The sequence below is a fragment of the Panthera pardus genome, unplaced genomic scaffold, assembly GCF_024362965.1.
Source record: "Panthera pardus isolate Hobbes unplaced genomic scaffold, ASM2436296v1 HiC_scaffold_2, whole genome shotgun sequence".
NCBI classification, from domain to species: Eukaryota; Metazoa; Chordata; class Mammalia; order Carnivora; family Felidae; genus Panthera; species Panthera pardus.
This window is the reverse complement of record NW_026526765.1, coordinates 27,778,486-27,802,129: the sequence shown is the minus strand read 5'-3', so window position 1 is coordinate 27,802,129 and position 23,644 is coordinate 27,778,486. Positions and strand designations below refer to the sequence as shown.

The 23,644-nt window shown below is 43.6% G+C and overlaps 1 protein-coding gene across 1 annotated transcript in view; it reads left to right on the top strand.

Annotated features, from left to right (window-relative positions):
- Positions 1 to 576: 576 nt before the first annotated feature.
- Positions 577 to 23,644, top strand: part of AGXT2 (alanine--glyoxylate aminotransferase 2) — a 41,840-nt gene continuing 18,772 nt past the window's right edge. Inside the window, exons 1-12 of the mRNA XM_019450664.2 lie at positions 577 to 728; positions 3,355 to 3,440; positions 5,145 to 5,329; positions 8,119 to 8,242; positions 9,817 to 9,911; positions 11,733 to 11,826; positions 12,474 to 12,567; positions 16,400 to 16,500; positions 17,324 to 17,416; positions 18,036 to 18,168; positions 20,187 to 20,278; positions 22,534 to 22,683. Coding sequence (XP_019306209.1) covers positions 710 to 728; positions 3,355 to 3,440; positions 5,145 to 5,329; positions 8,119 to 8,242; positions 9,817 to 9,911; positions 11,733 to 11,826; positions 12,474 to 12,567; positions 16,400 to 16,500; positions 17,324 to 17,416; positions 18,036 to 18,168; positions 20,187 to 20,278; positions 22,534 to 22,683 — 1,266 coding nt within the window. The 5' untranslated portion in view covers positions 577 to 709. The remainder of the gene's footprint in view (positions 729 to 3,354; positions 3,441 to 5,144; positions 5,330 to 8,118; positions 8,243 to 9,816; positions 9,912 to 11,732; positions 11,827 to 12,473; positions 12,568 to 16,399; positions 16,501 to 17,323; positions 17,417 to 18,035; positions 18,169 to 20,186; positions 20,279 to 22,533; positions 22,684 to 23,644) is intronic.

The window sequence follows — 23,644 nt, the reverse complement described above, 5'->3', positions numbered from 1 at the left end:
CAGGAGTGCCAAGTGGGAATTTTAGAAATTGAAATATAATAAAATTAAAACAACCTAACTCCTCAGCTCTCCCCTTCTTGCCCTATTAAGATGCACAGTTGTCCAGGGCCTTCCTCGCTATTGGGTTCCCTTCTCCTTCCCTGGAGAGTACCAACTCCTTTCACTTTTGTCCTCCTTCTCTTCCAGGAGAACCCCAATACCAACACCCATTTCTTTACCCACTCCATGCACATCCTCTTTCTCTCTCTCTCTTATTCACACCCCTCATTTCTCAACCTCTATCCCCTTCAACGATACCTTGAGCCTTCCCCACAGCCACCACCCTCACAGAGAGACGCGCGTCCTGATGAGAACCTGCTGGAACACAAAACTAACAAAACTAGTCCAGAAGACCTATACTTTGTCTGCCCTCCTTCTTTCTCCTTTCTGTCTCCCACTTCGTTTTCTTTTCTCTTCCCTAAGGCACCGGTGCCTGCCCTGGAAGCTCTGGGGCTTGGCCCAAGTGAAGGCAGCAACCGCTCCAGAACCCCCCTCGAGCTCCTCCCCTTCCGTCCTAAACTCAAAGTCCATCCGGCCAGTGAGCAGTTCGAGCCCTTCCCCCGACCTGCTTCCACAGGCACTGGCTCCCTGGCTGGGAGGGAGGACTCCCGCCGGGAGACACTTGCTGTGAGCTTTGCACCTGCAGACCTCCTCTTCCAGGATCCCCAAGATGTGCCCTTCCTTGAGCCGTGAGTGGAAACCAGGGGCACGGGGGTGAGCTGAGGGTTGGCGAGAGGGGCTGGGCTGGGCTCAGAGTCTGTGGCCTGGGATTCTGGGATTAGGCCTGCATGGGGGCTTGGATTCAGGCCATCTGACAGAGCGATCCTTCCCCGAGCAGCCCCATGCCCCCTGTCCATGCCCAGTATTTTTCAGGGCCTGCTCTTGCCCTGAAATGAAACCCATGGATAATAAAACCCAACTATGCACAATTTCAGAATGAAAACAATGCGGTATTTTGGCTGTAATATAAAGAAGAAATGAAAGCAATTCAAAATTAAGCATTAACTGCAATAAGCAGATACTCAAGGGTGATGACTTTAAAAGACATAAAGCCTCCTCATGAATGTCCACCATGCCCCAGGAGGTAGTATCATTGCCTCAAGCACCCACCTACAGTGCAGAGCCTGTGGGGAATTCTCTCTCTCCCTCTCTTTCTCTCTCCCTTGCCTGCACATGCTCTCTCTCTCTCTCTCTCTCTCTCAAAATAAATAAACTTAAAAAATAAATACATAAAGGTTACCTGATACACTATGCAGGAATAAGGCATAGTTAGTACTTTAATAAATCACCTTAATGTTCTATGAACTATGTCCATTGTGTATTTTCAAATATTCCTTCCTTCCTCTTCCCTCCCTCCCTTCCTCCCTTCCTCCCTTCCTTCCTTGCTTCCAACATGATTTTATGTATTCCATTTGGAGCTCTCACTCCACCGTCACATTCCATTCAGTTAGGTGAACCAATGACTGAATCGACCTGCCTTGACTGTTTAAAATCTAGGCTCTTCTTTATGCAGTCCTTCTTCCCAACTCTGTCCCCACTGCCAGCCTACTATCAGAGTTGCTATAGGTTTGGAGTCAAGAGAGCTTCCAGCCTTCTCAATGGGCTGCTCCAATTGTGCAGGCAGGAAAATACGGGACTGAAGGAGTGAAGGGAATTTGAATTCGTAGAAACACTCGGTCTATTTTGTTGCCGTTTCAGAAGAGTAATTAATGTAGATAGACACAATGAAAAGCTTTTCAAAAGGTGAAATTCTCAGAAAACTTAAGGTGTTATTTTTTTCTCATTTCTTTTCTGGCTAGCCGAAAGCCATTTGTTTTTAAAGTAAGAGCAAATTAATGACATTAGTGATTATTTAAGGCAGAAAAGTGAATGGGATCTCTTTGAAATAAAACATATTCAGAGCTTTTCCTTTCCAGCTTCATTTAAAACACAATTGTTCATTGTGTTTCTCAGGACTGTGACTTCACAGCCACACAAAATACCAACATTTCATCTACGGATTCAGACCTTTATGCTGAGTAAGAGACATCATTTTCTCAGCTCTCTCCACATGTAATATTATCTTGACACTGACCTTAAGTCTTCAAAATTAGCTGTATTCTTTTCCACAAGGTTTCTAGACGTCTCTTCCCACTGTGATATTCTTTAACTCTATTGTCCCATCCCACTGCTATACACAGGTCAAGATCTGTGCTGGAAAGGAAGGGTGAAAGTGGCCAATGAATGAGAAGAGAAGTAGGCTGGGAGCCAGAAATTTGAAGTTTCATTCTTGTTCTGCAGCTAGCTAGCTTGGCAAACTTAAGCAAATTAATTTACCACTTGGGTCTGCCTTCCTCGTCTAGAACATAAGCATTTTGACGACAAAAACCTGAGGCCCCTTCCAGCCCCAAATATTAAGTGATTCCTCTGACTGACCTCATCTTTGCTTTGCCACGGTCTGGTCTTGGGTCCTCATGGTCTTTGTGTTGTGTTCGGGAGGAAGGTCTTTGTGTTGTGTTTTGTCTTGCACATCGCTATGCACGCATTTGTTATTATGGGACACTGCCTAGCGCCTGACTCTCCTGATTCTCTACAAGACTAGTCAACAGCCATTCGTTCACTGTTTACAGAGAGCCAACCTGGCATCAGGAACTGAAATTGGCACCAGGATTCAGGCACCAAGCAGCTCAAAGCTTAGAAAGCACCTCTATTGACACGGACGATATATTCAATCCATGCACCACAGTGGCAGCAGTCTGACCAACTGAAGAGAGAGATTAGTCCACCTGGCAGGGTGTGGGGGGAGATTGTGAGGGACCACAGTGGGAAAAATGATGGCTTCTTCCAATATCCCCCATGATTTTTTTTTTACTATAGTTGAAAGAAATTCTCCTTTTTTCCTCCAGAAAATGTGTCATTGAGATACCTTAGTTTTTAGGTCCTAACTAAAGGTTGATTTAAAGTATTTTTTAATTTATTTTATTTATTTATTTTTTAACATTTTAATTTATTTTTGAGACAGGGAGAGACAGAGCATGAACAGGGGAGGGTCAGAGAGAGGGAGACACAGAATCTGAAACAGGCTCCAGGCTCTGAGCTGTCAGCACAGAGCCCGACGCAGGGCTCGAACTCACGGACTGCAAGATCATGACCTGAGCTGAAGTTGGCCACTTAACCAACTGAGCCACCCAGGCGCCCCTGAAGTATTTTTTTAAACTAAGAAATAAACAAAATTGCCTAAAGGTCTTGATTCAGATTACTTAGTATAGGTGATTTTTACAAGCAGGCTAGTTTGCTGTTCAACTGTGGGCCCTAAGTTCACTTAACCCTTAATAGGTGCTTTCTGGACATCTGTGACCAAGCTTGGTCTCCACACAAAACCCAGAATGCCTCCATGTGACTTCACACCTGAAAAATACCAGGTAAGACTCAGAATTTTAGGGAAACCCAAGAGGGTGGTTCTTCTTGAAAGGGCAAAATTGTTTCCTCAAGAAAAACCCGCCAAGGTCCTGCCTGCCGCTTAGCCAGGGCATCCTAGATATTCTACCTACAAGTCACTAGGAGCATCTGAACCCTCTGACTCTGCTCCGTGCTGCTGCATGAATGGGTGTGTGTGTGAGAGACACAGAGCAGAGACTGAGCGACCTAGAGTACGAGAAAGAGGCGATCCATCTGTATCACAAGGATACAGATGTAGACACACACACACAAATACATATATCACATTTGTGGTGCCACAGATTTGCTTTTTAAAATGTCCTAGGGGCACATGTGGGGCTCAGTCGGTTAAATGCTTGACTCGTGATCTCAGCTCAGGTCACGACCTCACAGTTTGTGAGTTCGAGCCCCGCATGATGCTCTCTGCTGCCAGTGTGGAGCCAGCTCCAGATTCTCTGTCCACAAACCCCTCTCTGCCCCTCCTCACTCGCTCTCTCTCTCGCTCTATCTGTCTCTCTCTCTCTCTCTCTCACACACACACACACACACACAGACACACAAATAAATAAAAACATTTAAAAACATTTTAAAATATAATTTATTGTCAAATTGGTTTCCATACAACACCCAGTGCTCATCCCAACAGATGCCCTCCTCAATGCCCATCACCCACTTTCCCCTCTCCCTCACCCCCCTATCTACCCTTAGTTTGTTCTCAGTCCTTAATAGTTTCTTATGGTTTGCCTCCCTCCCTCCCTGTAAAAACATTTTTAAAAATCAAAATAAAATATTGCTCTGGGAGCATCTGGGTGGCTCAGTCATTTAAGCCTACAACTCTTGATTTCGGCTCAGGTCATGATCTCACGGTTTCATGTGTTGGATCTCCACATCAGGCTCTGCACCAACAGAGCACATCCTCCCCCACTCACTCTCTCTGTCTCTCTCTCAAAATAAATAAATAAACTGTAAAAATAAATAAATAAAATGTTCTGATTTTGATTACCTCATATGGCACTACGCGATCTGACCTTCACGAGTCCTTCCCGCCAAACTAGGAAGTTATAATTTTGCTCTCAGACTAAGAAATATCAGGCGCTCTCATGCTCTCTCTCCCTCTGTCTATCCCCCCTCCCTTCCTTCCTCCCTTCTTTTCCATACCCTTTATTCTACATGACACTCATAGATTAGAAATTGTAGATTCAGCAGTCGGGACGGGCCCACAAAGAAGAGCAGTATAGGAGAAAATTTTGATAATTAAAGACATGAACACCACCAGCGCCTCATTTGTTTATTCTCAAAAAAAACTGCAGGGAAAAAAAGAAAGAGAGAAAAGACATTACTGCAGACATTTACTTCCAAAGTCTTTTTATTTTATTCTACAGCTAAAAGGAATTCAAAGACAAGACTTTCCATTTAGAGGTAGAATATTTCAGCATCCTTCTTCCATGTATGATCTAGAAAGGGATCGAAGGAACACATTAATAATGTCCTGTACTTGAGAGAAAGGACCTGGGGCAAAAAGGGGACATGGGGCAAATACAGCCACTTGTGGGCACATCACAGCAGCCTAATGCTTTGTCAGTAGAGAGGCAGGCACACAGCATGTGACCTGCTGTTGATCTTGTAAGAGATGTGGAGCTCTTAAGGAAAAGGGAGATCTTAAACACTGAAATCTTGCCTTTTCACAGTCCCTCGCCTATGACCGCGTCCTGGAGGTCCACAGGCTGCATCTTCCTCCTGTCCCGACTGCATATTTTCCGAAGCCTTTGCTGCTCCACCAGGGTCACATGGAATGGCTATTTGACCATGAGGGAAACAGATACCTGGATTGCTTTTCTGGGATTGTCACCGTCAGTGTTGGTCACTGCCACCCGTGAGTGTCCTCAAATTCCAGTCTTTTTACTCCAGAAGAATATATGGAGTACAAGCTAATGCTCATGTTCATGATCCAGAACTCTGGTTAAAAATTCTCTCTCCTTAGGCATATCCCAGTTTCTGGCTGACACGCTCCCTGCTATTTCCTGGGTAACAAAAAAATCTTCGCACCGCACTTTCTGTTTTCTTGACAAGGCAAGGGTTATTCATTCCCAGGCAGCATGGCATGTACCACGTGATGGGAGCATTGCTGTGTATGTGTGTGTTTGCCCTCGCTAGAAACAGATTCCCAAAGAAAGGCAACACACTGAGGAATAGGCAGAAAGAAGGGAAGGGAGGCAGTTCTCAGAGAGCTGTGGGGCAGGTGTGTGGGGTGTGGGGTGATGAAATGAGAAATCACTTCTAGCCTAAGTCTCTCCATCACCCCGACTGATAGATGAGGCAAGAAAGGATGGTAAGAGAAAGATGGAATCAGAGCTGGAAATTTACATTAGAAACATATGGATGCATCAATCCTAAGATTCTATGGATCTTTGGTCATCAGTGCACCCACACAAATGTTCTCGGCAGGGTCTTCCGTGGTCCTCTTGGTTTTGATGCCATTATCTCATTTTAATGCCTATTTTTCTCTTGTCTTTCATAATCTGACCAACAAAACTCACATGAAGCGGGACCAAAATAAAACAGCAAGCCAAAATAAATTGAATAAGTTTGGGTCCTTCTGTCAAAAGTAGGAGCAAAGGGTCTTCTGGAGCCGCTGTCAGGTGGTAGGAGTGAGTTGTAATCCCAGAGTCTGGCCTCACCAATTCCTCCCACAGCCTTCCTATTTCTGTCTCCGGGAGTCACTGGTCCCATGCAAGGTTCTAAGGAGCATGTAAAATAAAATTCTGGTGCAGTCTAAAACATACAATAAACACACATGAAGGAAGGAAAAGATAAACAAAGTAGGGAAACGTTTTACACGTTCTCATGAATAATGTTGGGCATCGTCCCCGTTAGTCCACCACTCACTGCTTTCATGACCTCTGTGCTTCTCCTGATCTCCCTCTGACCCTGAAGCTTGCCCTCTGACCCCCTGACTCAAGGGGCCCCAGCCTCTTCCCTTCGCCCTCTGCTCTTCTCTCTATATCCTCTTCGTGCATTAATACTCTGCCCATAGTCTCAGCTCCACCCCTTTTCCCCATCCTGATCATTTTGTGACATTTTCAGCAGCCTCCCCCAACTCTCTCTTTCATCTTGCTCCCTCGCCAAGCTACTATAATAACTCTAATAGGCCCAGAGTGGGCATTAAGGCACCCCACATTTCCTGCAGCCTCCAGAACACCCCCCCACACACACACCCCATGATATTCCACCATCAGCTAAAATCCAACATTAGCGCCAAATCCATCAAACCCTCTACTATAATATTTCTGTTTCCATATTCATGTATTCAAAGTGCACAAGTGAGCCTCCTACCATGTGAAGGAGCTGGGCGGCCACTGGCTGCATGTCTCAACTAATCCATGAGTTTCCCCAATGTTACAGGCAAGAATGGTGAAGTCATCTTTGACTCTTCCCTGCCCAGAGGCAACCTGATACTGAGATCTAGCTTTCCCTCCACTGAAATGCCTCTCTTACTGGCCCCTACTGTTTCCCACCAAGCCCAGTCTCTAGAACCTCTCTTTCTGGCACACCTGGAAGGCTACCTTGCCCTCATGACTGGATTCACCATTACCAGTCTTACCCTTTTCACTCTACCCTCATGGGGCTCACATATTTACTTTGCAAAAAAATGCTTTCATCAATTATCTGTTAACTGTAAGAGTTCATTGATTGTCTGCAATTTTCTAAAATGAGTCATAAAACCCAGACCACAGGAGAAGTTAGTTGGTAAAGTGCCCCATGAAAAAATAAGTTTTAAAAGCCCTGTAAACTCCATCTCCCTTCTGGGGAGAAATAGTATGTATTTGTCTAATAAAAGCACTGGCAAGTCCTGCAGTAAAGAAATCTGTTTGAACTGGTACTTCTCAAAATCACTGAATCATTATTTATTTAACCACTTCACTGATTCTTTTTTGAGAGAAAATTATTAGTAACAAACAGAACTGGTGTGTACCTTTAGCCATTGATGCCCTTCGGATCAAGTTTAAACATCCTGGCTTATGTTTTCAAGGCATTCCTAGTCAGGTCCTACCTCTCTATGTACCCTAAGTTCTTACTATCCCTCAACGCCAACCTTCTGATCCTTCACAGGATATGGTTTCATAGTTACAAAGCGTTCATCCAAAGTGACCACTATTAGGAAGCAGATATTGGAATCTCCTCTGAAGGAAGAAGGCCTGCTCTTGTATACATGTGTTTGATGTATCTGTAACTCTTTAGAAGAATAAAATGAAAAGACACCTGGGCTTAGATGTAGTCCTCTTTAGTTTGGAAACTGTTCAAAGGGTATTTAATAAGAAATCCTAATCAGAAGAGAATCTATGTCCCAAACTCCCTCCTAAAATAGGACTTTCTTTTCTAAAATCTGTAAGGGATAATCATTTGGTCTCCTTTTGAACACTTCCCTTGGTGAAGACCCCATTACCTTTCAAGGCACCCATCCCATTGCCAGACAGCTCTACTGGTCATAGTTCTTCCTCACATGTGGATGAAACCAGCCTCCTGAAACTATTTGAGAACTAGCCATAGATTCAGGGTCAATGGCTGGTGTGTGTGTGTGTGTGTGTGTGTGTGTGTGTGTGTGTGTTTTGGAGGAACGTGCCCACTGGCTGCATGGGGAACTCAGCTCTTGTGTTTATCCAGGAAGGTGAACGCAGTGGCACAAAAGCAGCTTGGACGCCTGTGGCACACAAGCGCCCTCTTTTTCCACTCTCCAACCCATGAGTTCGCAGAGAAGCTTTTGGCACTTCTTCCAGAGCCTCTAAAGGTATGATCCCAGCTTAAAGGAACAGGGGTCTCATGACCCCAGGAGAGCTTCCCGAGGAAGCAGGAATATGAACAGGGAATTTGGTCCACGAATCGAACATCTGAAATAGCGAGCTAATAGCCATTTCTGAGAGCAATCGAGGAGAAAGCGGGAACTATGAATTGCTGGTGAAGCCAGCCAGTGTTCACTCATCACCTCCAAGCCTCTGCCTCTTCTCGAAGTTCTCCTCACTGCCACATCTCTGCAAAATCACTTAGCAGAAGCCCCAGCCCTCCTTTATGGACACTGTCCTCTATGTTCCTCAAGAGGTTTTCATCTCTTTGCTCCAGGGCTCCTCTACGAATTCATTTGTATGTCTCCTGTTATAGAGTGGAGCCAATTTTTTTATGTTTATTTATTGATTTTTGAGAGAGACGAAGAGAGCACTAGGAAGGGAGGGACAGAGAGAGAGGGAGAGAGAGAATCCTTAGCAGGCTCTGGGCTATCAGCGCAGAGCCCGACGTGGGGCTAGATCTCACGAACCACGAGATCGTGACCTGAGCCGAAATCAAGAGTAAGACACTTAACCAACTGAGCCACGCAGGCGCCCCCAAAGTGGAGCCATTTTTTGATAAAATTAATATCCTTTTCAGTTCATTTGCTCTAAGATGCACTTAGACATTTTTTTGCTAAACGAGATGTTTTTCTGCATCAGAAATGACTGGTTTTTAACTGAATTGAGATGTTAAAATGTCGCCAAGATTTGCACTTCAGGTTTCAATAAGTTAGTATATATATATAAGAATATATATAGTACCTGTAGATATATATAATATAGATGTATAACATGTAAATATAGTACTATATATAATATACGTATAGTGCCCAGTACCTGGTATTGGTTTTTCTTACTATAGCTTCTCTATCTACTTCACCCTCTGCAAGAGATGAAGAAAGCTGGGCTAGAGGCAACCTAAGTCCAGCCCAGTCATGCTCACAGAGGCGCAGAAGCAGGGACATCAGCAAGGACACAAGCTCATGCTCCCCAGGCCCCGAGCCCAGAGGACCCAGTTCCCTTCAGTTCTCCCCTTTCTCTTAGCCAAGAGGAGCTTCGTGTTTTGTGTGTTCGCTTGTTCTCTCAACATTCACACACACCAAACAGACAAGCAGAGACATCCTCTGGGGCTACAGGACCAGGGAGCCTGCCTTGTCCAAGCCTTCAGAACCCTGTCGGGTGGTTGTGGTTCAGGAGCTAAGCAACCTGGTCCTCAGATCCACTCACCCACTAACCACTACATACCCTTCAGCGGGTCTCCCCATCTTGGCATTTTTGTAGAGCATTGAATAAAGCCAGTGAAAGTCGAGAAGTTTCACAACTGGGACAATCCTTAGCCAGTTTTGTATCTCTAGCACTTAGCAGCTGCTCACTGAAAAGCTGTAGAATTAATATAGTACTTGAGTGATAGAGCTGCTTTTCTGAAAGGAACCCTCCTTCCTAATTAGAGGCTGGGACACAGTCTTAGCAATTTTGCATTAATTGGGGAAGAAGGACATAAATTAATGTATGAGGCCTTGTGTCTTCTGTTTCCCTCCAGGTCATTTTCTTTGTGAACAGTGGCTCCGAAGCCAATGACCTAGCCATGCTGATGGCCAGAGCACACACAAATCGCACAGACCTTATTTCTTTCAGGTAATCACACCTTGGAATATTCAACTTTGATAACATTGACTTACCCCAATACTAAATGTGCGTCTTTAAAATGTAGCATGGGGAAGGCGGAGGGGCGCTTTCCCGGGAGTGACATTCTGATTTTAGAGCAGTATCAGTGAAATGAATTTTATGACTGGATAACCCCATCTAAACTGGCCTCATTCAAGGTAGGGGTCCCTGACTGGGGTCCCTGACAAGGGTAAACAGCTTGGAGTACTACTTATGTCATAGATCATCTGATAAAATTAAATAGATGGTCATTTGACAGTTTTTGGACTCTGAAGGTGTGGTATTGACCACGATATATGCCAAGTGGTGAATAACTGGTCTATATGCGTAGATGCTCACGGCTCTACCATATGACAGTGGACACATTTTCATCTCTGCTTATGATCAGGAGCCCTCTACTTACTTCCTAGTGCCAGTGGCACCAAATTTTCACCTCTTCTCCTCCCTAAGTTCAGAGGATACATATTGAACCTGTATATTTCTACTTCTCTGGGTGACTTTTGAAAATTGACAACGTAACAGGTTAATTATAAACCCTTGGTAGCTATATTAGCATTAAAAACAATAGAAAACTTAGCATTTTGTTTGCAGTTTCTTCCTTTGGGTAATTTTATATAACACCTTTTTTAATGTTTATTTATTTTTGAGACAGAGAGAGAGCATGAGATGGGGAGCCGCAGAGAGGGAGACAGAGGATCTGAAGTGGGCTTTGTACTGACAGCGGACAACTGATGTGGGGCTCAAACTCACGAACCATAAGATCACGTACTGAGCCAAAGTCTGATGCTTAACTACCTGAGCCACCCAGGTGCCCCTATATAGCACTTTCAAGCATTATCTTTTAATGTTTATGTCAGAGGGTGACTTATAGTAAAAGTACATGGAATGAAGAGATAGTCTCATTCTTTTACCTGTCTGGCCATAGATTCTGTCTCATTTCCAAAGAAGATCTGATGACCACAGCACATCCAATACTGCACATTCCATATAATATGCCCCACAGTAACTATAGGCATAAGGAAACATTTACTGTCAGAGAAATATGGCAATAAAAAATGTGACTGATGTTTTACCCAAATAAACCTCCCAGAATATACATGTCCAGATAAGTATTGATCTATTCAAAGTGGACATGTGTTGCTAGGGTTCAACACACAGTTGTGTCTCCTCTTTCAAGATAGATGACCATCCTTTTGAATAGCCTTAATAATCCTAAATCCTCATTTAAGGGTGATTTTGATTTGAGAATTATCAAAACCCTTTTGAAGCCAAGATGGGTGATCAGAATGATTTATACTAACTGTGGTAGTTTCAGGTTCAAAAAGAAACAAAACCTGTGTTGTTGTTTTTTTATACACCAGATAAAGTGGCTCATGAGGCATTTGCACGACAGCGACATCACAGAACAAATATTTGGTTTCTCAAGGTGACTGCTTAAAAGAATAATACTCATTGGATATAATTCCGGACGTGTTGCTAAAAGATGAGTCTCTTTGCTTAAGAGTGACTAAGTAGGGCAGGTGCCAAGGTCAAAGTTCTTGCCCAGATACTCTCCAGATCTTCCTTTCACAATTTCATGTCTATGACACCATCAGAAAAGACAAATAAGTAAATTCTCCTGGCATAGGCTCAGAGGTTTCTTAGAAATCATTGGAGTTACACATTAATGGTGTTCTATGTTGTCTCCATAGGCTTCACGGATCTTCTCTTTTGTCCTACACAATAGTCCACAGGCCAGCAATCAAAGAAAACTGAACCTGACCCCATCTTCTCACTGTTTCTTCTCTGCAGAGGTGCCTACCATGGGTGCAGTCCATACACACTTGGCTTGACAAACGTAGGGCCCTTCAGGATGGAGCTCCCCAGTGGGCTGGGCTGCCAATCAGTGAGTTTTGAGATTTTGGTCTGGTTTCTCTAAAGTCTGCTCTGCACGTGGTATGACTGATCAGATTTTCCCAGTATCAGGATCAGAAACGCATATGAAGAATATCATTCATCAGGGGCCAAATTTTACTTACTTGAACCAAAGCCCCCTTGGAGGAAACCTTTAGTAGAAAGGCCTTCAGACTCTGAGCAATTAATTACAGGGATTTTTACAACTCGCTTTGCTTGAAAATAAAATCAGGTAAACCGCAAATAAATGCATTGAGATTAGTTCTCAGAGCCTCGAATGCATAAGATTTCTACAGACCCATCCTTGTACTCACCTTTTGTTCTCACTTGCTGTACCCACCTGAACATCAAATCAGATACCTAATTATTCCTATTCTTTCAGATGCCCTTACCCATATAACTTTTGAGCAAGTTGTTTCCAGGCTGGCACTGAAGTCAGTTTCCTTTGTAAAGTGCGCACATAACTGGTTTCTAAGAAAAAATTATCTTTTCAAACCAAAGTATTAGGTTTTTGTCCTAAGTGGGAGAGGAGTATGGGAGGAATCTCAATATCAAATTAAGAAGCCCTCCTATCCTGACTGGTATCATATGTGTCTTGTCCTCACAGTTTTGCCAAATGCCTTCTTTTGTCATTTGCAGACAATGTGCCCAGATGTTTTCCGGGGCCCCTGGGGAGGAAGCCACTGTCGAGATTCTCCAGTGCAAACAATTAGAAAATGCAGCTGTGCACCAGGTTCAACTGGGCAGGGAGGGGGATGCGGGGTGGCCGGGAGGGTGGGTAACGAAACCAAGAAAGGCCGAACCGTTACTCAGTGAACAGATTTGACCCAATGGAAAAGGGAAGAGCCAAAGGAAACAAAACTGGAAAGCAAGGCCTCGTAGCGTCAACATGCATCATGCCTACTACCGCTGTGCTCTCTGGCTGTGAGGGGAGCATCTCTGGTCATCAGAGCCAAGCTAAACAAACTCCCACTTGATACTTCATTAAAGGAGTTCCGTCAGCTCTGTTAGCAATAGCTCTGCTATCAGCTTGAAAAGAGAACAAGGTTGGTGGGATTGTTTACCAATTCCCAAAGGAGGAGGGGGAGAGGGAAAAGAATACTTTCAGCCGTTTCAAAACTCCTGTCAGGAAGTTCCCCCAAGGGACTCAGAATGCCAGCCAAAATGAGGGCATCTGTCAAAACTTAAGGCCATTGCCAAAGTCTGTAGACATCTCTGGCAAATGTTTTAAAGGCATTCTCAAAAGGAGAGTTCCCATTTACCAACCGCATTTATATTTGCATTCTCTACCTATTCTTACCAGAGGGGAGGGATGGAAGCAGCAATTCTCTGCTAATCAGCAGTCTCCCCTGTGCTTGTCGGCACAGTTCAGGACCTCGGAATAGCTGCTTCTAAGTAGTGCTGAAAGAAAGAGCTCAATGCTTCTGCCCAAGACGCTTAATGGAACAGTTTTGAGTCACTCGGGTTGAAAAAATGCAAATGGAAGTCTTAGAAATCAGCTTTGAAAGGAAGAAAGAAGATTCACAGTCACCTTAAAATTCAGATAGGATAATGGCAAAATGGAGACAGGGGGATAAAAGAATGAGCATTGAAATAGGATGCCATGGTCACAGAACTTAAAACTCTAAGGAAATTTAAAGCTATATTTTAAAAAAACCCTCCCCTCTCCACTTTAAAAAATCAGGAAACCAAGGTCCACACCTGAGAGGCAGCAGAGCTAGGACTTGACCCCAAGCCTTCTGACTCCAAACCACTGCTCCCTACCTATGGCCACCCCTGTCACACTGTCTTGCCAGCAGGATGAACCCAGGCTTAAAAATAATTCCTGTTCTGGCCAGGATCGAGGGGACCCACGAAGTCAGGAGACCTGGATTCCACTCCCAGCCCCAGCTGGTTCAGCTGCAAGCAAAGGCTCCATCTGTCACCTCGGCTTTCTCATTTGTAAGATACAGATGGCAGCAGCTGCCCCCAACCCCTCACTACAAGGCTTCATGAGATCAAGAGAGGAGAGTTTTGGGTACAGAAAGGCAGATAATAGCAATACCGAGGGTACCTGTAGAGCCGGACCCACATATCCTACCTGGATGGCATCGAGAACTAAACTCGGTTTCATGCACCTCATCGACCTCAATCTGACCACAACGCGGGCAGCAGAGAGCCTAGCAAGCAGAAGCACTCAAGAGCTGGCCATCTCCTTCCGTCCCTACTCTGTGTCCCTGCCTTTCTCCATCCTCTCTGCCTCCTCCCTCTTCGAGGCTTTCTCTGCTTAGGCCAATTTGAAAATACTAGAACCCCATGGTCATCTCTCCAGTGGCCTCCGGAGGCTTAATGATAGTGACAGACATACCCTTCTGCTCCTCTGAACTGTTGTCTTTGGCATATCTGAAGTCAGCTGTTTTCTTAACTCACATCCTCAAGAGACACAACTGATATATGTATTCAAACAGAATTGCAATACAAAAAGAGACTTCACACTCCTCCAGCACTTTGGGGAACTGCGCAGTGTTTGGTCTTTGTTGCAAAAAGGTGTAGTCACATGTTTGCAAATGCAACCCAGCTCGTAAAGTACTTTGAGTGTAGAAGATTCCGGTTCTCCGTTCCTCTTAGGGTGCGTTCACTGGGCGCTTACAGGTACCAATCTTGGTGGAAGTCCTTTCAGTTCAGGATTAGGTCATCATTGCCCACATGGGCATAAGGAGGAGTCCAGGTTGTGAAGCTGATGTAGATGTTTCTGTGGTAGATTACATCACCTTCCTCTATCCTTTTGCCGGGATTTTGTCTTGCCAAGTGTTCATTCCGGGCCCTGAATTTAGGACGGAAGCTGTGATGACATCCACCTCCCAAAGCCCACTGCCCCACAATGCCCCAGACCTCGTCCTCGTCATGTCATTGTTCTTCACCTTTTGCAAGATGAGCTCCCTTTTCCTGCAACATTGTTCTTCCTTGGCTCTTCACTCTATTTAACTGTTTCTATACCACCAGCTAAAATAAAAACTCTCCATCTCCACTCAGTTGTTCGAATGGTATACGGGGAACATCCACTCGTTACACCCTCATTGTCATGGTGATGCCACCGCACCATGTCTCTCTCCAGAGGCAGCCTGACCTGGAGTTACATCAATGAGCTCAGGAAGTAAATGTGAAATGAAGTAAACAGCTGATTACAGGAGGTGACCCCTCTCATCACTGAACTCGTGGGCAAGCGGGGGACAAATCATGAAAGGTCTATCACAGGTTCACACAAAGCCTGCTCTCAGTTTGGTTTTGGCCAGATGTCAGCCATCGGGGTTGACTTTGCTTCACACTCCCCCCTCTCTCCTTACAGATGGGCGTGCTAAATTTCCCAAATTATTTCTTTTCATATGTGATCCATCCTTTAGAGTCATCCCAGGCTCTCTGCCTTAATAAAAACTAAAAAATGGACTCTCTACAAGCGTGGGTTTACTTGTCTAGTATATCCTCTCCTCAAGCAACATAAGCGATGCTAAAAATATGCTTTCTGGATTTGGTGTCCTTTTCCTTCCTTCTTTCTTCACACTTCCAGCCCCTAATTCCAACTAACCTAGCCACGCGAGTTTTCCCAAACATCACATGTACCTTAAAACATGTTTGGGGCCAGGTAGTGTTTTTTCCAGTTTTAAATGAAAAGCTGAAGTATAAAATATATTTATGCTTCAGTTTTGATGACGATGACGGATATTTTCTGTCCCTAATCTCTCCACTTCAGGAAACAGGTCTGTGTCCATGCGTCTAAGCAAGCACTAGGATGGTATGTGGTGACTCACCTCTCAAATTGCTCTCATGGTTACTGGGCCCAGGGCGTCCGTCACATCCACATCTCCCTCTGTGCTTCTCCTGCTGTTCAAGGATACGAGTTTAAGTTCAGAAACTGTGTGGTGCTGTTTAGAATCAAATTAGAGGTGTGGGTAAAAATTCTGAAGTTTCAGTCACGTATGGATGCCATAGATCTGGGACCTTTAGTATTCCAGAGAAGGCTTCCTCTCCTTTGCTACCATGGATGGAATTTATCCGGCTCCAGTGCATTCCTCTTTAGACTGGATTCTAATTCTTCTGTAACCATATTTATTATCTCGAAAGATTGAGACGCTTTGTAGCTTTAAAATTGTACATCAGATTAAGTGGCAATAAAAGGTAAATAGAGTTATTATCACATAGATTAAATCCACTCCCCAATTACATCTGAATTAAATCTACCCCTTTGAGAAGATGGCATCCTTAGGTGAAACAGCTGTGTATATCAGACTCAGTGACACTTTGGGGCATTTTTCCCCCAGATGGACATGACTGAAGTGGTTCATTTATGCCTTACAGCTATCCTCGTCTCTCTGCTCAAACCAAAGTACAGGTTGTTCTGAAAGAAAGTTCACCCTTCAGAAATTTATACCCTCATATCCTGTTTACTGTATTGTAAAGATTCTAGTCAATTTACTCATCGGATATTCTTTTTTTCTGTGCTCTTCCCATTCTTCTGAATGTCATTCTTACGTCTTCAAATGCTATGTTTTGCTTGTTTGTTTGTTTGTGGTTTTTATTGTTCTTCGCAGACTGCTGCCAAGCAAGAGACCAGTATATTGAACAGTTCAAAGATACTCTGAACACTTCTGTGGCCAAATCAATTGCTGGATTTTTTGCAGAGCCAATTCAAGTGGGTATATTGACCTTAGACGTTAATTGGGCTTAAATTATCAGAGAATTTTAATTCATACATTCATACATTCTAGAGAATTCCAAAATATTTAGGTGACCATTGCCGTGTCTCTCTCCAAATTCAATTCATTCTCTCAGTCCCCTTGAAAGAGAAGGGCCCTGCTTTTCTTTTTTTTTTTTTTAATTTTTTTTTTTAACATTTATTTATTTTTGAGACAGAGAGAGACAGAGCATGAACGGGGGAGGGGCAGAGAGAGAGGAGACACAGAATCGGAAGCAGGCTCCAGGCTCTGAGCCATCGGCCCAGAGCCCGACGTGGGGCTCGAACTCACAGACCGTGAGATCGTGACCTGAGCTGAAGTCAGACGCTTAACCGACTGAGCCACCCAGGTGCCCCGAAGGGCCCTGATTTTCAACTGACCTTCAAAAACTGTCTCCTGCATTGCCCGGCTGAAAAGATAGATGAAACTATTGAATTCCTAAAATTCTAAACAAAAGGAAACCCCACCAATGTTTAGTTGCTTTAATACCCACACTGCCCTGGGGTGATTTTCTTCAGTGTTACCAAATCCCCTTAATCTACTTTGTTTCTAATCTCAGAAGAGAATAAACATTTGCATCCTTTTCCCAAAAGGCTTGGCATAAGAGTAATGGCCCCTCTCTTCACACATTGTTGGAACAGTTCTAAAGACCATTTTAAAAATTGCTAGTATTACTAATGCTAATGATGATAATGATCTTTCTTTCTTTCTTTCTTTCTTTCTACTCTTTTCAAAGGGCTATGCTGTTGTTATAGGACTCCTTGGTTTGGTCTTTTGCAGGGGGTGAATGGAGTTGTTCAGTACCCAAAGGGGTTTCTAAAGGAAGCCTTCAAGTTGGTGCGAGAGCGGGAAGGCGTGTGCATCGCGGATGAGGTGAGTGGCTGAGGAATAAGTGTGGTATAGGGCAGCCAGGACAGGAAAGGCATAGGGAGAAAACTTTTTAAACCTTCCTCTGCAACCCAAGATAATGAAGCTTTTGCTAATTGACTGGTTGGTTAGTAGATTAACAAGTATAGAACTTTAACAAGCACAGAACTCAAATATCCAAAATGAAGTCTATCAAATAAGTAGCTAACAGGCACAGCTGATGCTGTCATCACAGGTGACATGCTATCAGTCAACACACTTTTTAAATTCCCATTACGGATTGCATCAGGGACAGTTCAAAACCCACATAGAGAACTTCACCTCATAACCAAGTTTTCAACTTCGATTTGCCAAAATAGTATAAACCAACCTAACAGCATTCATCTTAATAACGAAACTTGTGCAGCACTGGGGATCCAAAATCCAAAAACCTAGTAAACAGTTTCTGGTAACTAAAAGCTCAGACCCAGATTAAGTGCTGTGTCCATGTTTGTACAAAGATGGTGAAGATGATGGCCGGCAATGATGATACTTAAGAAGAAGCGGAGGAAAGGGAAGAGACCAGAGTCAGAAAAGCCAGCATTACTTGAAACGTTTCAAATAATTTTGGATCTGTTTCTATCAGGTGCAGACGGGATTTGGAAGGCTGGGCTCTCACTTCTGGGGCTTCCAAACCCACGACATCCTGCCGGATATTGTCACCATGGCTAAAGGGATTGGAAATGGCTTTCCCATGGCAGCAGTTGTGACAACTCCAGGTAGAGCCTATGGGCAGGCTGCATTTGCTTCTGGGTTTCCTGTAACAGTGACGGCAGAAAACACGTGGTTGGGAATTTCTGTGGATTGAAGACAGCGATGGGAACTACACGTGCATTTCCCTAGCAATGATCATGAGAAACAGCCTGTCAGACTGTGGAAGAGATGGAAGAATGCCATCCCTTTGTGATCTTGCTGTAGGGAAGATGAATTCTCCTACCCCCACAATGAAGCGCAAGGTTCTTGCGCACTGACAAGGTATCAGCAACCGTACCACAAAAACAAATCCCACACAAGAGATCCTTTTTAACCAACCTGGAGCTAACTGAAATTTCCAGAGGAGTCTTATTCTGAAGGAGACTCTTACTTGGCCTAACTACGCCAATATGTTATAAACTCAAGGTCCAGAGTGACAGGTTTCTGTTTACGTCTAATCAACAAAACAGACAAATGCAGTACAATCTCACTTAGCCAGAATATTCTATAAAGTGAATACAAGAATGAGCCATATTTTCAATGTTGGTGAGGTTTTACAGAAAATGGTTTTTATGAATTGTTTATTGTTAAAAATCTTTAAATTTTTCCGTTTTTCCACCAGTAGTATCCGCTTCAGCGATACTAAAGGATAATTAAGTACCCTGTGATATCTCGCTGTTTTATTGAATGAATAAAGGTATGATACTGAGTCCAAGTTGGTATGCTCGCTGCCTGACAAACCAATCATTTGAGTGGCCAGATGTTGGGGTCAGAAAAGCCAACAAACTGAGAGGATGGTGGCTTATCATCCTAAAGAAACTTCTCCCCTCGGGTCAATGTTTAAACTTCTTGTTTGTTAGCAAAAGGGGGAAGACAAAGGTGACTGATGTCTATAGACATCTGAAGAGGTCTTATAACTCTTTGTCTTTGGTCATTTGATCTTTGCCTACAGGAATCTGGTCATGCCATTCCTGTAAATCTTGAACATAGCATAGTCATTTCTGTCTGCACTTCCTTATCTCCTCAAGTGATGTAGGTTTCCAGTGAAAAAACAAAAAAGGAGTCTTTGCAAATCTCAGCTATAAGCAAAATTCCTTCTATGATTAACATGCCTACTGGCAGAGTGAAGCAGAAATTTCTAAGATACAGGTTACAGCAGCAAGGGGAATAGAAACAACATGGAGTCAGACATGCTAAGTTTCTCCCTGTTCTAGGTACTAAAATGTGGATGTAGAAAGGGAAATGTAATGAACCAAATATATGCTCACCCTGAAACAATCCAGGAATTATGTTACTAAAACCTCGATGCGAGGTTTTTTAAAGATTGAAACCAAGAGTATAATACAGAAAAGAAGGTTACCAAGTGAAGGTCCCATGTAAATTCCCATAAATCAAGTGTTAAAGTACTTTTGAATTCACACAACACATTAAAGATTTTGTTATCACACTTCTAATTCAGTAAATAAGCAATTTTTCCTTATCCACGGAGTAAGTGGATTGGTCAACTGGGGCTACCATAACATAACACCACACGCTGAGGGAATTAAACAGCAGATATTTATTTTCTCATAGTTATGGAAGCTCAAGTCCAAGATCAAGGTGCCAGCAAAGTTGGCTTCTGGTAAAATCTCTCTTGCAGATGGCCAACTTCTTGCTGTGTACTTGCAAGTCCTTTTCCTCTGAGAGAGAGAGAGCGCTCTGGTGTCTCTTTTTCTTCTTATAAAGACACCAGTATTATGAGGGCCCCACCCTTATGATTTCATTTAACCTTGATTACTTCCCTAAAGGCCCTATCTCCAAATACATTCACAATGGGAGTAGGGCTTTCACATAGGAAGAGGAGTTGGGGGGGGGGGGGGGCAAGGACACACACATAATCCCATTCATAACATCCACTATCTGGTGAATGAAGAATGAATTGGATTCGATGCCATGAAACATATTATTAATATGACATGATAATAAATATAATTCAAGTGATGTGGTGGGAGATTATAGATAGGAATGTGTCACTCTTTGTCCACTTTTCATTCTCCCCCTCTAGAGATAGCCAAGTCTCTGGCTAAATGCATGTATCATTTCAACACCTTTGGAGGGAGCCCCATGGCCTGTGCCATTGGATCAGCCGTGCTTGAGGTATGTTCCAGCAGCCACGTCATTCCTCTCATTTCACAAAATGACTACTTCAGCACCAGAGACACATTATCCAAACTCTATGACATCCCATTATTAACGTGAAGAGTTCATTACCACTCCACAAATTTAGATTTCCAGTTTTTATTCTGCCCCTTCACCCCTTTTTTAAGATCTATTTGGGATGCTTGAAGTATTAGATACAAAATAATACATAATACATCTCACAAGCCTAGGAAATATAAGAAAAGCTAGCTGGCTGGTAACACTGACATTTCCTTTTTATATTTCTGGTATTCGATGGATAGTTACCAACTGCCATCTTTGACTTCAGGTTAATTTTGGTCCTTTTCTTTATATATTCTTCCTTCCTTTTTTTGTACAGTTATCAGCTGAAAGACTAACAAGAAACTGAGTTTTATGGGACAAACTACATAATTTAGCTGTTGTTCAGCCCTACTCCATTGATTTTCCCTGGTATCTTATCTGTTAAGTGCCCTTGCTGATATGCACAACAGCACTTGTTTAAGAAAGTGTCAGGTATTACTGAAAGAATGTCCAAGAAATGGGTAACAATGGTTGTTTGTGGGTAGAGAAATTTGGTGGCTGGGGGACAGGGGTCAATGAGAATTATTCTACTGATTTTTTAAAATTTTTTTAATGTTTATTTTTCAGAAAGAGACAGAGAGACAAGTGCGAGTAGGGAAGGGGCAGTGAGACAGAGAGGGAGACACAGAATCTAAAACAGGCTCCAGGCTCTGAGCAGTCAGCACAGAGCCGGACACGGGGCTCGAACTCACGGACCGTGAGATCATGACCTGAGCTGAAGTCGGCCGCTTAACCGACTGAGCCACCCAGGCGCCCCTCTACTGATTTTTGAACTAGGCACATGATTCACCTATTCAAAAAATTTTTAAGTATTTTTATTTTGTTTAAGTATTTTTAAATAAAAATAAGTAAGTAAAAGCTTCCCTTGCTAATTAAAAAGTATCTTCAAATACGATAAAATCACAAAATGAAAAAGTGCAGTCAGGAATGTGTCATTGACTTTGTTTTGTAGACATTGCCAACTTTTTTTTTTTTTATTTTTTTTTTTAACGTTTATTTATTTTTGAGACAGAGAGAGACAGAGCATGAACGGGGGAGGGGCAGAGAGAGAGGGAGACACAGAATCGGAAACAGGCTCCAGGCTCTGAGCCATCTGCCCAGAGCCCGACGTGGGGCTCGAACTCACGGACCGCAAGATCGTGACCTGAGCCGAAGTCGGACGCCCAACCGACTGAGCCACCCAGGCGCCCCATATTGCCAACTTTTTAAAACTGTTGTGTCACCTTGACCAGGTAGAGAGGGTATAGGTGAACAAATAGGTTAAAAACATCGAGAGTCATGGATTCATGCAATTATTATCAGCTAAATCTAGATGTAGTATATTGTGGGTAGTCAAGAATCACGGTCTCTGCCATGAGTGGAAGTAGGTGAAAATATTTTTATATCTTCAGGGCCCTCACAGAGCTCCCCTCAGCTCACGAGGCCTAGGCCCTGTGGCAGGACAATTGGGTAATGACAGCCTGTGTCTGACTGAGGGCTGACGAAGCAAAGGTCAGTAAACTCCCAGTGGGGCAAGAACCTGTGACATATCTTTCCTCAGAGAGTTTGTCTTCGTAATCACTGTATCCCAGTTCTCAGCGCAGCCTGGCAATAATGAGCCTCAGGATTATGGAATCTGTGTTATACACTGCGCTGAGAAATGTCTTTATCTTTCCTAAATTTATAAAATTAAAAAAAAATTGTTTAATTGAGAGAGAGAGTACAAGAAGAACTCAAAGTGACAGGGAGAGAAAGAGCAAGAGACAGAGACAGAGACAGAGAGAGGGAATCTTAAGCAGGCTCCACACTCAGTGCAAAGCCCGATGTGGGACTTGATCCCATGACCCCAGAACTTTGACCTGAGCCGAAATCAAGAGTCAGACCCTCAAGACTGAGCCACCCAGGCACCCCTATTCTTTCCTAAGTTTTTAACCACCCCTGAAGATGAGAGGGGTTTGGGGAAAGTATTCCCCATACCAAAACTCTTTTGCACCTTACAGCAAATCGTTTTGTAGTACATGGCATGGTCACACTAGACTTTGGGTTCCATTTGTCTGGTCAAGTTTCCATAAAGAAAGTCATGCACATCTACTGTTCAGTGTTTCTCAGTCAATTTAAAACTTTTTTTTTTTTTTTTAATGCAAGGCCACTTGGGACTTTTCTCTAAACAGGTGATTAAAGAAGAAAATCTACAGGAAAACAGTCAAGAAGTTGGCACCTACATGCTACAGAAGCTTGCTGAGCTGCGGGATGAATTTGAGATTGTCGGAGATGTCCGAGGCAAAGGCCTCATGATAGGAATAGAAATGGTGAAGGATAAGGTAGGTTTTGATCTGCTGTGCTCTCTGTGACTTCTTGGGGACAGCAAGAGTTAAAGTCGAAAGCATGGTCTCTACAAGGTCACTTCATTCATTCTCAGGGAGAGAACACACAAGGCCAGGGACGCTCAGCAAAGCCCATCAGAGATAAGTAGGGAGTACAAAATGCTAGCACGTCATCAAGAGTTCTAGGGGAGTGAGCGAGGGCATTTGGAACAGGGAGCTGGTATTTTTCCTGCCAGAGTAGGCAGAGAGCATTGGTGATGACTGAATATTTAGAATTAGACATATGGGGAAGAGAGGAAGCTATCTTGGGAGGGGCAGGTGACCCGGAGAGTTCATGGAAGTAAAGGAGAAGGCCAGGAGTGGGTTGTGGTGATGGTTTGGGGTGAGGATGTTAAGGATCTATAAGGTTTTGTGTTTGTCTGTTTGTGAATATTTTTCAATCTCCCAAGTAACCAGGCAGGGTGTGACTTTCCGATGACATTCCCCACTGTGACCTCAAACTCAATATAGCAACAACTGTACTTAGCATTTTCCCCCAAACCAGTTATTCCTCCAAGTTCACTGTTTCTGTTTCTTACCCTCCACTCTTCTCCCAGTTCCCCAGCCTCCATGCCAGAAAATAGCCTGGGACTCCTTCTCTCCCTTGTTTCTAGTGCCAAGTCCTGTTGATCCTTTCTTGACCATGTTTCTCAAATACTTCCCTGTGTCTCCGTTGCTTCCCCTACAACCCAAGTCCCTCCCCTCCATACACAAAGTCTAGACTCACTGAGGCAAGCAACAGGGAGAGAATCTTAGCACCAAGCTGAAGAGTCAGACTAACCCCTTTTCTAGCCTTCTCCTAAGTGGCTTCTTGCTATTTGGTCTTAACACAGCATCCTAGTTTAGGATGGTTGATGCTCAATTATTTTAGGGCTTACACCAGACCATGGATATAAGACTCTTCCATTAATGCCACACA